The sequence below is a fragment of the Thermothelomyces heterothallicus genome (genome assembly GCF_042370625.1).
Source record: "Thermothelomyces heterothallicus CBS 202.75 unplaced genomic scaffold P884_scaffold_28, whole genome shotgun sequence".
NCBI classification, from domain to species: Eukaryota; Fungi; Ascomycota; class Sordariomycetes; order Sordariales; family Chaetomiaceae; genus Thermothelomyces; species Thermothelomyces heterothallicus.
In genome coordinates this window covers 222,405-234,052 of record NW_027192589.1, presented here as the reverse complement: position 1 = coordinate 234,052, position 11,648 = coordinate 222,405, and the positions used below count along the sequence as shown (strand labels likewise).

Sequence of the window (11,648 nt, the reverse complement as noted above, 5' to 3'; positions counted from 1 at the left end):
GACCAGGGGAGGGGGCCACATCGCCAGGGGACGGTCCGAAGGGTTGCGAACCAGGACCAGGACCTGCCTGCCTACCCCCATCCAGCGAATCGCTAGACTTGCCGCAGCGTTGTGGAGCGAAAAAAAAAAAAAAAAAACAAAAAGGGTAAGGGTGCTGAGGGAAGGGAACCGCTTCTTTTCAGATGCTCGTTCGATGATAACGCTCACAGCTGCCGCGGCGTCGTAGACAGGGAGGGAAAAATGGGCAAATGGTAACAGTGGCATCCCGGGTGGTTTCGCTCCTGGGTCGGATGAGCCCATCTTCATGTATGTTCGTGCGATTGCTCACAGAGCACAACTGATGTCCGCCCGGGAATTGGACGGGTCGCTGGATGGTTAATTTACTTACCGAGTAGGGTAGTGAGCATACAATTAGGGAAATTGCCCCTTGATTAATCATTCCATGATACCTGTATGTATAATACATTCGCAGTTTCTGCTCGGCTAATGTTACTAGTACCGTTCGGGGAATGAGCGCTTTGTTCCGCAGAGACCTTACTGTGGTAGGTCGCTTTCGCAATCAGCAGTCCCCCGGATGAGCTAAATTAGTGTAGTGCTCTCTATTTTCCTACTTATGGCCCCTCTTTTTATTCTAGAGAACGAGAGCCAAGAGAGCCGTACATCCACTACTCCTAGCTAGGCGTGCGACCAGAACCCTCTACTATGTCGTATGATAGAGGTGCCAAATGCCGTGATTATCTGTTATCTATACCCGTTATCGCGTCACGACGAGATGTTTTAGGGACTGATTCTATCTTTTGAGGTGAAACTCGGGATGCGAGGGAGAGTTGCCTTCTCTATAGCACAGCACCGTATGGGTTCTACTGGGGCGTTGACATGGGGGTTGTTATTGTTGCTCTTGTTCTTCCCATTGTTATCGTAATTCTTTTTTTTCTTTTGTCTGTTTGGGGGATACAACGATAAGAGATGCTGAGCCACCTTCACACGGCACCCGTTCGTGTTCGCTACCAGGCTTTCCGGTTAAACATCGGTCACTGACACTGCTGCATACATACGAGACCTAACACATGGTGAGTTCTCTTTTGGCTGCTGAAACAGGTTGCCTCTTCGCAACACATGGGAGTTTGACGAAACGTGGTCGGGCGATGATTGGCTATCCTTGGCAGTGTGGGGCGCTGCAGGTGAATCTGAATGCGGTTTAGCCCAGGAAGCTCCCCACACCAGATGCGACGGGCAATGGCAGGCTGGCGAGGGACCTGGTAGGCATGATCTCTGAGGGGTTGGCGAAGAATTGGGCAATGCGTAACGCAAGATCTCCCTGATCGACCCTGTTGAGGACGTGCTGTTTGTGCTGTGCCAAAATCATCGAGCGAATTGCGTTATCTTCTTCAGAATCTATGTACATACATACATCCATCCTGCTCTGCTTTCTGAGGTCTGCCCGGCGGGGGGGGGGAGGGGGTTCTACAACAACTGTTGTAAATGATGAGCGAGTCCCCATCCTGGCGCGGAGTGGCTTGCTTAACTTTGCCTACTGCGAGCACTGTCGTGTACAGTGAGCACAGCGAGTGTATGGATGTGTGTACCTAGGACGTATGTATGTACAGGTCTCCCGTCAACACACCAGCGCTGCGAGACGTCGTGGTATTGGACAATGGCCAGCGACAGCAGCTTCGATGAGCACCATGCGATAGGTTGCTCTCCTGCAGTGCGCACGCCTGCTGCTGATTGGCAACGGAAGGAAACCGAGGAGGGTCTCTCATGCGGCCGACTGGCGCCGGCCTTCCTCCTGCAGCGAGAGAGCTGCGCGTTGAGGGGCAGCTCGTCAATAAAGAATTGCCCATCAACCATGCCGAGGGCGAGGGCAGCCAATGGAAACGCCCATTCGAGGTCGCTGGCCTGTATGCCCTCCCAAAGCTACCTAATGGAAGCGGTTCAGCGAAGCTCTGGGGTGCGACCAAGGCTACGCTTGGTCGCACCGCAGACTGCAGCTTCAACAGTCGCCCACCTCCGCACGATAACAGTGTCGACCCTTTTTGCCTATCAGTCTGCCTTGAAACAAGGAAGAGGGACCCCCACGTAGATAGCTCCTGTTTTTCCTTTCCTGCTTCATCCTGGATTGCCAGACACGGCAATGTAGGTAGAGCGGGCGGCGTGGGATTCCCGGGTCGGATGGAGCACCACCGCCGGCATGCGACATCAAGATCAATTGACCAAGTGGTGCAGCATATGTAACTTGTAGGTAGAAGGGCTCCCGGAGGTTTCAGCGTGTTGAAAGCTTCGGGGCAAGCGATGAAGAAGAGGGTTCCTTATTGGATGATGGTCCTGCATAATAACAGCAAAGCTGCTGGTACTCGTCGGCGAAGGCGACAAAGGCAAGCCTGCAAAACGCCTGATCGCTGGGGCCGGACAGAGCCTATGGCCATCATACACTGCTTGCAGCACTCCGTACAAGTAGCACTACGCATGTAACTATGTATGTACCACAATCTCTCCGTAACTACATAGTACACGGCCGTGTCCCCACTTCAGGTGGTGCGCGCACACACTGGCAGCAGGCGACGCCCGCCCGGTCTGGGTAATTCTCTGCAAGTCTCTGTTTTTCTCCCGCCTTCTTCTCGCCTTCTTCTCAGGCCACTATGGAACCAGAAGAATCAAAAGAAGGTCAGGCGAACAGCAGGACCCCCACAGGAACCTGCTTGGAGCGCCTCGGCAACCATCGCACGGTAGCATGAACAACCTCTGTGTGACTTGCGAACATCATTTCGGCAGGCAATGGCGAGGGTAGACGGCAATTGCGCATCAAGCACGCCTTTTCGCGCGTTTTTGACCTGCGTGAACACCACCCCCGAAAAGAGCGGCCGGAGCTGGGTGCACGCCCCTTCACGCAGCGTTCTCGTTCGATCGACCAGGATGGCGTCAAGGTGGAAGACTCCACCCATGCGCTCACAAATGACTAGGGTGGTGCCACGACAAGCCGGAGACCTTGTTATGCTCACGCCTGTGCAAAAAAATTTCTTTTGGGCACGCCACAACTTAGCATCTAGCCCCTGTTCTGGGGCCCTGTCGGAAGGGGATTAGCGCAGATTGCAAGCCTTTCGGCCCTTAGCGGGGCCAGCCCCACCACACTCTTTTACCCTGCTGGCAGGTAGAGAGTACTTCCCCCCTGCGTACCTGTGACAGCGGATTGCGGCGGTCGAGTACCTTGCTGCACACTCCTTTCACGTACTGTGAAGGTAGTTAGCCTGGAAGGCGCCAATGTCTGAGTACTCTGGTATGCGTGGGTCCCTTTGTGGTCATGGGCCTCTGCCTCCCCTCGCCCTTCACACCCACTACATCGTAGTACAGCCAAGGGCAGGCACTTGCCAGGATACTTAATCCAGGCTGCCCCAGCTGCTCTCGACTCCATTCCCACCTGGGCATCAGAATTGCTTGTGGTTGATTTCCCACATCCACATCCTTCTCATCTCCACCGCTGCCTTGCCTTGAATTGGCATCAGCTGCTATGAGTCAACAAGCCTCCGTCTTCTTATAGTCAACGTTCTTCCCTTGGAAGCGCCTCTGCAGCCTCGGACACACACTCTCTCTCTCCAATAACTTGCATCCACGACCAAGACACAGAGACGCATCCACCACACGGCATCAAAGCCTAGCTACCTCTTACCTCACTTGTGGTAAACCCAACTTGCTTCACGAGCGGCCAGAAGTCGGCTATCTCTTCGTCCAACAACGTCGTTACGAGGCGTCCACACACGCACACACGCATACACGCACACACACACACACACACACACACACACCCATTCGACTCTAGCACTCCAAGCATCTACCAACATGTCGTTCGACTGGGAACATCAGTTCTGCCTGGGTTGCGACAAGCAAACCGACGGCGCCACCTACTGCTCCGAATCATGCCGCCTGGCCGATTACGAGAGGACATCGTCGTCATCACCAAGCTCTGTCGTGAGCTCGGCAGCGGGCTCTCCGGCACCGAGCAGCTTCCCGTCCGACTGGACCCTGTCGTCGTCGAGTCCCACAGCATATAACAACGGCACCAAGTTCTACCTGTCCCCGGCGTACGATTTCGCCCTCGCCCAGTCGAGCACTCGCAGGGGATCTACCCAGATCCAAACCCTCTCGCCCTCGGCGTCACACACCAGCCTCTGCTCGATGCGCAGCAGCTCGTCTGCGGGTCTCGATGCTACTCAGCTGTCCGAGAAGGCAGCGAAGGAGCTCCGAGCCTACGCCCGCTCGTTCGAGTCCGTCCGCCTCCAGCGCAGGCGCTCGGCGTAAACCCGACGACCGATGGTCTCGAGCTTTGACATCCTCCACTTACTTCTAACGTCGACCCTACACCCTACTCAACCACACTCGGTCGAACATCACATCCAGTCTCTCTAGAGAGACATCACACGACTCGCTCTTCCATTACATCATCCCCTTTGTCATTCGGTTCACGATCTTGTTGTACCAGAAAAAAGTTATCTGCATGCATCGGAGCACAGCATCATAAAAAAAGTTCTTGTTTGGGGGAGGGGGGGGGGGGATATTCAAGGGTTGGGTCTACAACTGGTTTGACATTGGCTTTTTGGGTCTTGGGACAAGGCGTCTATGGCAGGGTTTTTTACAGTCACTGGAATGGGGCGAGAGATACCGTGTACTAAGCAGCGATACATCTCTTCTTTCGGGGCGGGCATAGTTTTCCTTTTGCTTTTGGGTTCTCTTGCATATGGGCGGTCTTGGGCAGGTGGGAGCCACACGGGCATCAGTGTTGGGCAAGGCAAGCTCAGATTGCTGGACCTCGGTTTGGCACAGGAATAACTCGAAATTTGACATTGGCCACGGCCTCTTGCAAGAGGGCCGTGGGTTTTTGACATGACATACTACTACATCTTCCTTGGATTGCACCCGACAGTGAAATGATGACCACGCCCGGAAAGAAAGTTTCTTGGATTAAGAGGGTTGCACTAGAAGCCAAGAGACCAGCAGGCAGTTCTTGGTGACGAGCCCTCCCTGTGGCATTGAGATGTCGCTCCGCAAGCACCGCAACTAACTGCTCCAGATGGACTTATGGTCTACGGTCAAGGATTGAAGCAAATTTCCAATTCCAACCAACCGCACCACCGAAATCGACTGCGTGCCATGTTCCTTCGGTAGCTTTCTCCACAACCTCCTGTCTGGGGAAGACATCGGCCGCCTCCGCGACAAAGATTCTCCACTCCAGCCAGTAGCTAACCACTCAGGAAGCTGTCACTTCGCACATGCCATCCATCGTTCGATCCATTGCCGTCGCGCCAGAGAAGCAGAGCGGAGTTGCAGTCCCGCTCCGCGGCTCTTCCATTGGGACCACCTTGCCAACCATCATTCGACTGCAAGGCACGCTTGGGCGGATTTGTGGCTGCCGGGCGGTACACTAGAGTCACGTCATCAGACGGAACCGCAGACTCCAATTGACTGCTCCACTTGTCTCCTTTTGCAGCCGGCCGACTTCTCTCATTCACTATCATTTTACTGTCATCTCGCCTTTTGAGCTTTTGGCGGGCCGTCCGGGGGGGCGCTGCCGGGGATCGGAGACCCAGCACCGCACTGCGTGGCGCAACGAAATGCCGTGCCGCAGGCGCTTCGAAACATTGTTCTCCGTGGCTTTAACCCTCTGCACCGATCATTAGGGAGAAGTGGAAACTGGAAACCTAATGCTGCAGGTTTGACAATCGAAATCCACCTCAAACGCCACATAGAAAGCAAAAGAGCTCCCCGCCTGTGCCACGTTACACATTGTCCAACGGCCGCATCGCCAACTGACGCGGAAAGCGCGAAGGGGTGCAGAGTAACTAACTACTGCTAAAATTTTTTTGCTGTATTCTTGCTGGCCTTGAAGTTACCTTTTTCCTTTCTTTTTCGGTGCTGCTGACACGCCCCATTCGTAGTGGCTTGGGGAACTCTCCATATCGGTCGAAAATCTCTGTCGCGACTTAACGACATTGACTCATTCGCACCTCATCGCCTGGCGTAATTTGCGCCTTGACACATAACGGGCCAGAACGGCAACAAATTGTGGAGCCATTGGAGAGCCAGACAGTGTCGGGCAAAAAGGCTCACCACTTTCCACAGCTTCGGCCCTGGCCAGGCCACTCTGCTGTGGACGCACTGGAGAGGACAGGATCCGCAGGTTGTTTTGGAGGCATCGGAAGGCGCGCGATGGTTCCCTTCTTCCTTGTTCGAGCTTTGCGGCCCCGATCCTCTCTCCCTTCTCCGAAGTTCGAAGGCAAGAGTTCTAGACCGGACCGAGCCCGCCAGACTCGAGCGCCGCCGCGACACAAACATGTCGCCCTGCCTGATACGGGTCTCGTCGAGTCCATAACTAGTACCACGCCAGAAACTCCTGTTGCTCCATCTGAGCGCCAGACTTGACCCAACAGCTCGGAGACTTCCCGCCGTGGCCAGACAGCCAAACGGCGAGTAATGCATAGGCGTGTAATCCGTACATTACGGAAGAATGTGGTTACCCCGTCCCGAGTGAACAAACGGAGGCCGATCTTTGGGTCTCCCCACAACCACCCCCCGCATAAACTTGTCTTTTTTTTTTTCTTTTTTTTTCTTTTTTTTCGCCATCGCCCCTATCTCTCTAGCGTACTTGTGGACTGCACCAGGTGGTGTGTGTTGAGTACATACGGACTATGGGGTACAGTAGCGCAGATTGCGGAGCATATCTACGGAATACGGGTACTCCCATTCCCGCCCCCCCCCCCCCCTTCTTAACCCGGCTCCAACGGCCGGAGGGTAAGCACCGAAAATCTGGGGGATGTGCGAGCTTGCCTAGCGTATCGGGTCGGTGTGGTACGTATATACTATGCATGTACGGAATACATACTCTACCGACTACACACAGGTTGTAAGTTGCTCTCTGCACGCTCAGCCTCGAATTCACCATCCTCGATCTTGTTTGCTTCAAAGTGGTTGCTATCTGTCCAATTGGAACCAGGGGGTTTCCCGCGCCGCGGTCAAGGGAGGCACAGCGCAGAGAGGATCAGAGCCAGTCGGCGAGAGAGCAACCACCAAAGCCACCGCAACTAACGAGCCCCGGTGCGTGCTTCTCTCCCCTTCTCTGGCCCGCCGGGACAAAGAGAGGCCCCCGTCACCCCGAGAGCCTACGGCATATCCCTCTCATCTCCCCATCGTCATCGTCATCAACCGACCGTCCCCACCCCGTAAGTGGAGTGAGAAGAAGAAGGAAAGGGGGAAGAGGGGCGAGCGGTCCAAGGCAAATCCCTCGACGGCGGGCAGAGAGAGTCCGCAAGTCCCCGAAGCTCGCGCGAGATCCTTCGCCCTTGTGCCAAAAAAAAAGGAGAGTTGTCCATTGTTGTGTACAAATTACGCGTACAACGTATGTCATCAGCCCGTTCCCAGCCGATCCGACGACACCGGGCCCCGCCGATTCGGCCTGCTACAGGTTCGTTTTAATGAGAGGGGCGCCGGACGTGCGAGTGCGCCTACGAGAGAGTACATGAGTACATGGACATGGCAGTATCCGGGGCTTTAGCCCCGCCCGTGTCCTGCCGCCGGCCGTGCAGACGGCAGGAGAGAGGGCGAGGGCTTGTCGCGCTCCCGGTGGTGGCCGAAGTGTGGTGTTGTTGGGGTGCAACCCGCTTCAGGGGTTGGTAACACTTGCATGCTGCTACGTAAAGTGTATGCGACAGTGAGGCGTTATGCAAACTGATATGTTGCTCCCGGCGTCTCAACAAAAATAAATTTATATAGACAAGGTAAGAGTTTGGGTGGGGTTGGAGGGGGGGGGTCTGAGGAAGGTCCCAGGAGAGCAAACATTTGCTATATCTGGGTTCCTGGGTCCGGGCAGGGCAAAGGGTGCGATTAGCGCTTAGGTACCCGGGGAATGTTTGCTCCTCCCCCCTTTGCTTTCCCCGTCCGCCCTCGCCCCCTGTCTCGCGTACCTGTTCCGTATGCAAGGGTGTGTCGCGGTTGTGGTTGCCGGCCGCCCCGGGTGCCTGGGGCTGTATGATCTCCGGGTAGTTAAAGCCTCGGCCAGGGGTTGAGCAAATAAAGCGACTTTTTTTTTGTTTGTTTGTTTCACACATGGCATGGTGGTAAAATGTTTGAGGACAAAACCATAAGAAGAGAACAGAAATTTTTGTTTTCTTTCTTTTTGTTGACGCCATGTCTCTGGGACCGCCTGGCCATGCCATTTGGTTCGGTAAATGTTTTGGTTCTTCCTGGCCAATTCAGGACCGCAACACTTGTATGGGCCCTTCTTTGCAGCTAATAACGCACTTTCTCTGAGCCGGCAAAGTCTGGCCACTGCCAGCTGGCCCTTCCCTCGAGGGCGATGGTATTATGAAACTGTTACGGTCAAAATCGCTTACTTTGCGTGCCACGTTCAATACGCCGCAAATCAAACGATTTCTGCTTTCCGAATGGTGACGTTGTGAGTGCGCCAAGGTACGGAGCACTTCGGACCGCATGAGCTGTATCGCGGTATTACAGCATGGTTTCGTTGTTGCTACCCAGGAACGTTGAATGGAACCCAAAGGGGCCCCTCGCACTGAAACCCCCTGGCAAGCTCTGTAGTGTAAATTCCAGTTTTCTACGACAAAAACCCCTCTAACTTCACCTACTGCGTCATGGACAGGGACAGTACCTCGGCCATCAAGGTCCTAGTGTATTATGCAAGCCATCGCCGGAAATCCCGAGTTGTGAAAGAACTCGTTCATTTCGCATGCGCACCCTGACGGCCAAGGGGCTGCTAGAGTTCCGTCCGATGCACTTAGTCGGTACACTGATGTATGTATGTACAACCTCAACGTCCGTCTCACTTTGACCTCCGCTTTCCTTTATTAAGAGAGTGGAATTGTCTGGCGATTTCGGTGCCATTATCGGACCAGATAATCTCCTCTGTGCCACAGTATCGTACGGTCAATGCCGGCTGGAGCCGGCCAGCAAACAACCGCTGCGGCGGCTGGCTAGACCGCTTGGCGATCAAGCCGGCGGGCCAAAGTGTTTTTTTTTTTTGTTTTCTTTTCTCCCACTTTCTGTTCTTCTTCTTCTTCTTCTTCTTCTTCTTCTTGTTTGAAGTTTCGTATATTTCTACTATTGGTGGACCCAGGCTTAGCCTAATGATGACATGAAACAGTCATTCCGCAATAGGATTTTTTGTTGGCATCAGCATATTGTACGCGGTGTATATGTCTTGGCATTTAGCCGCGGCAGAGACATCGAGCTGGGCCCGGCACCTTTCGTTATTGGCTAGACTAACAAGAGCCCTGAATGCTCCCGTACAGAGTAATTGTTCATCAGGAACTGCGATAGTTCCTCGCTCCGGCTCGTTAAGCACGCTATGCCGTAACTTTCGTTTTGAGGCTGCTTGAATGCAAACGAGGTGATTTAGGATAGCCCGGCTGGCCGCCCGATTCACCGTGACACATCGTTGCGAAATTTTGCTTCGCTTTTCGCATCGTGAGAAGACGAGAGCTCCACCATCAGACGAGATTGCATACAGGTTTACGGATCCGTACACAGTACCCGTACGGATTACAGGGGTCCCGGCGATCCCGCTGTGGGGCCCGTTGAATAAAGCTCACTGATTGCATCATTAACCGTTGCGGCTGGCGCCGACTTGCTTCACAAAGTACCTTTTAGGAAAAAGGTACCTATTACGTAGACACGGACCTGCAGGTTTGTACCTGAAAAAGATACCGGACCTACGATTTCGGATGGCCTAGCAATAAAAGGGTCGACACTCGGTGGCGTAAAAAGTGGGCCAAGTACTCCGTAGTTGTAACTTGCAGGTAATTATTTACACATAACTACGACAAGACCTTTCTTTGCTTCCTTCTGGAATCAAAGAAAGCTTTAGTCTCGGAACCAATCGTTGCCTTGTTGGTCTGAGCCAGCGCGTGCTGCCCAGCGGGGCGTTTCGAGAACCTGCTGCTGGTGGGTTATGTCATCTCATCTGCGATGTTGATTGGGCCACGGCAGCCGTAAGGCTGGGCCCTTCCCGCGTGCCGTGTATCGGATAAATCTGGGATTCTGGAACCTCAGGTGTCAGACTCGGGCTCGGGTTCCTTAGCCCAGCTTTTTAGTGTAGCGTAAGCCCTGTCCTGATGCTCCACTATCAAATACTAACATGCTCCGCCTGAAACTCCAGCGCGGGCGCAATAGTGTTTGTTTGGCCGGCAGTTTCCAGCAGCTTCGATTCTCCGGGCCTGGACCGCTAGGCCGTGATCAAACCCTGCAGTTTCAGGCCGCGCCCTCCACAGGCATTGCACGCCTTGTGCTGGGCCGCTTACGCCACACACAGGGCGGTTGTTCCGTGTTTCTGATGTTTCCTGATCGGCAAGGATCAGAGATCCATCGGTCATGGCCGTATTGTTGGTTGGTAGGGTGTAACGTTATTTCTTTTATTTTCTAATTTTTGGAAGTCTTGGAAGCCAGGCCACGGTTCTGCGACAATTGAGACTCCACATCCGATCCTGTGTTGTTTCTTAGTCATCCTCATGTGCGTACGCTTTATCCTCGACATACACATGGGTAGTGGGTGTATAACTACCGATCGCTCTTATTTACAGGCTTATTAGTGTACAAGCATGAAGGTTACGGATACGGAGTAGGCACCTACACCTCCACAGTACTGCGTACGCACCTACACCTCCTCCGGGATTCTGAATCCTAGCGTGGTACGTGGGTCCTGCGCCAAAAAAGCCACTGGCGGCAAGTACCGCGCTAGGATTCAGAATCCCGGAGGAGGTGTACTCTGTATGTTTGCTACAAACGACTCCACCCGGGATCCACGGTGACAGAAACGGCATTGGACGGGCGAAGACCAGCGCAAGCCGCCGGTTCTTGTTGGGGGCCGACGTGTCAGCCGCTGTGTCGACCTGCGGGCGCCGCTCGGTGGATTCGCATTCCATTCCATGCGGGCTGCAGAGAAGCCTGATGATGAATGGGGCGGGCGGTCGCTTCCCAAAGTCCGGTTTCTCAACCGGCGGGGTTGGGGTGCCGCACCCGCACCCTCTGTTTGGTCGGATTCTCCGAGCGGTCGGCTTTGGCCGCCCAGTCTCCGGTTTAGAACGCCGGGGCTAGCGCAATGTATGTACTCCATACATCCGTACAACCATATTGCGTACACATACGGTACGGAACACGCGAGCATCGGCCACTTTTTTACGAAGCTGCGGCACTTCTCCCCGTAGCTATGCCCCAGGCCTGTCCTGTTCCGTCTTGGCATTCCTGCACGCCTCCGAACGGGCGCCGACGGAAGAGCTGTGTGGTCTCTCCTTCCCTTCTAATCTTGCGCACACGGCGGGCCCCTCAGGGGGTCATGACTGTATCAGACTCTACCCATGCGATTCACAGCTTCTCCTCTGCGGCGGTCTCTCTTTGGTCAAGTAAAGGCTGGCCTGTCTGCTGGTTCGCCCCGCCTCGTATCGGATACGACGCCCGACCATAGTTCGAAGCAGCCAGCTACTATTCAACCCCCCTGGTGAACCGAGGGTATAGTGTATAGAGTAATCCGTACAGTATGGAGGTATGCTCGATAGGATATACGTAATAACTACTCCGTACTTGGAATCCGCCCCTCCTCCCCGCCGGCCCCCCGGTCCCGCCCCGCTCCGCCCCCCGGCCGAAACAAGCGG

The 11,648-nt window shown here is 54.5% G+C and overlaps 2 protein-coding genes across 2 annotated transcripts; one reads left to right on the top strand and one right to left on the bottom strand.

Moving 5' to 3' along the window:
- Positions 1-1,198: 1,198 nt before the first annotated feature.
- On the bottom strand, positions 1,199-2,942 carry P884DRAFT_287407 (uncharacterized protein; the record flags this gene model as incomplete). Its single annotated transcript, XM_069443879.1, has 4 exons — positions 1,199-1,351; positions 1,606-1,917; positions 2,684-2,750; positions 2,791-2,942. The coding sequence occupies 4 exons, from the start codon at positions 2,940-2,942 to the stop codon at positions 1,199-1,201; spliced, it is 684 nt and encodes a 227-aa protein (XP_069294472.1).
- Positions 2,943-3,453: 511 nt separating this feature from the next.
- Positions 3,454-4,541, top strand: P884DRAFT_263863 (uncharacterized protein). The gene has a single exon (XM_069441797.1). It carries the CDS (start codon positions 3,835-3,837, stop codon positions 4,291-4,293), a length of 459 nt encoding a protein of 152 aa, XP_069294471.1. The 5' UTR covers positions 3,454-3,834; the 3' UTR covers positions 4,294-4,541.
- Positions 4,542-11,648: the final 7,107 nt, after the last annotated feature.

What these genes read in the sequence shown, in the direction of transcription:
- P884DRAFT_263863 (XM_069441797.1), top strand. Translation starts at nt 3,835, where the DNA reads ATGTCGTTCGACTGGGAACATCAGTTCTGCCTGGGTTGCGACAAGCAA.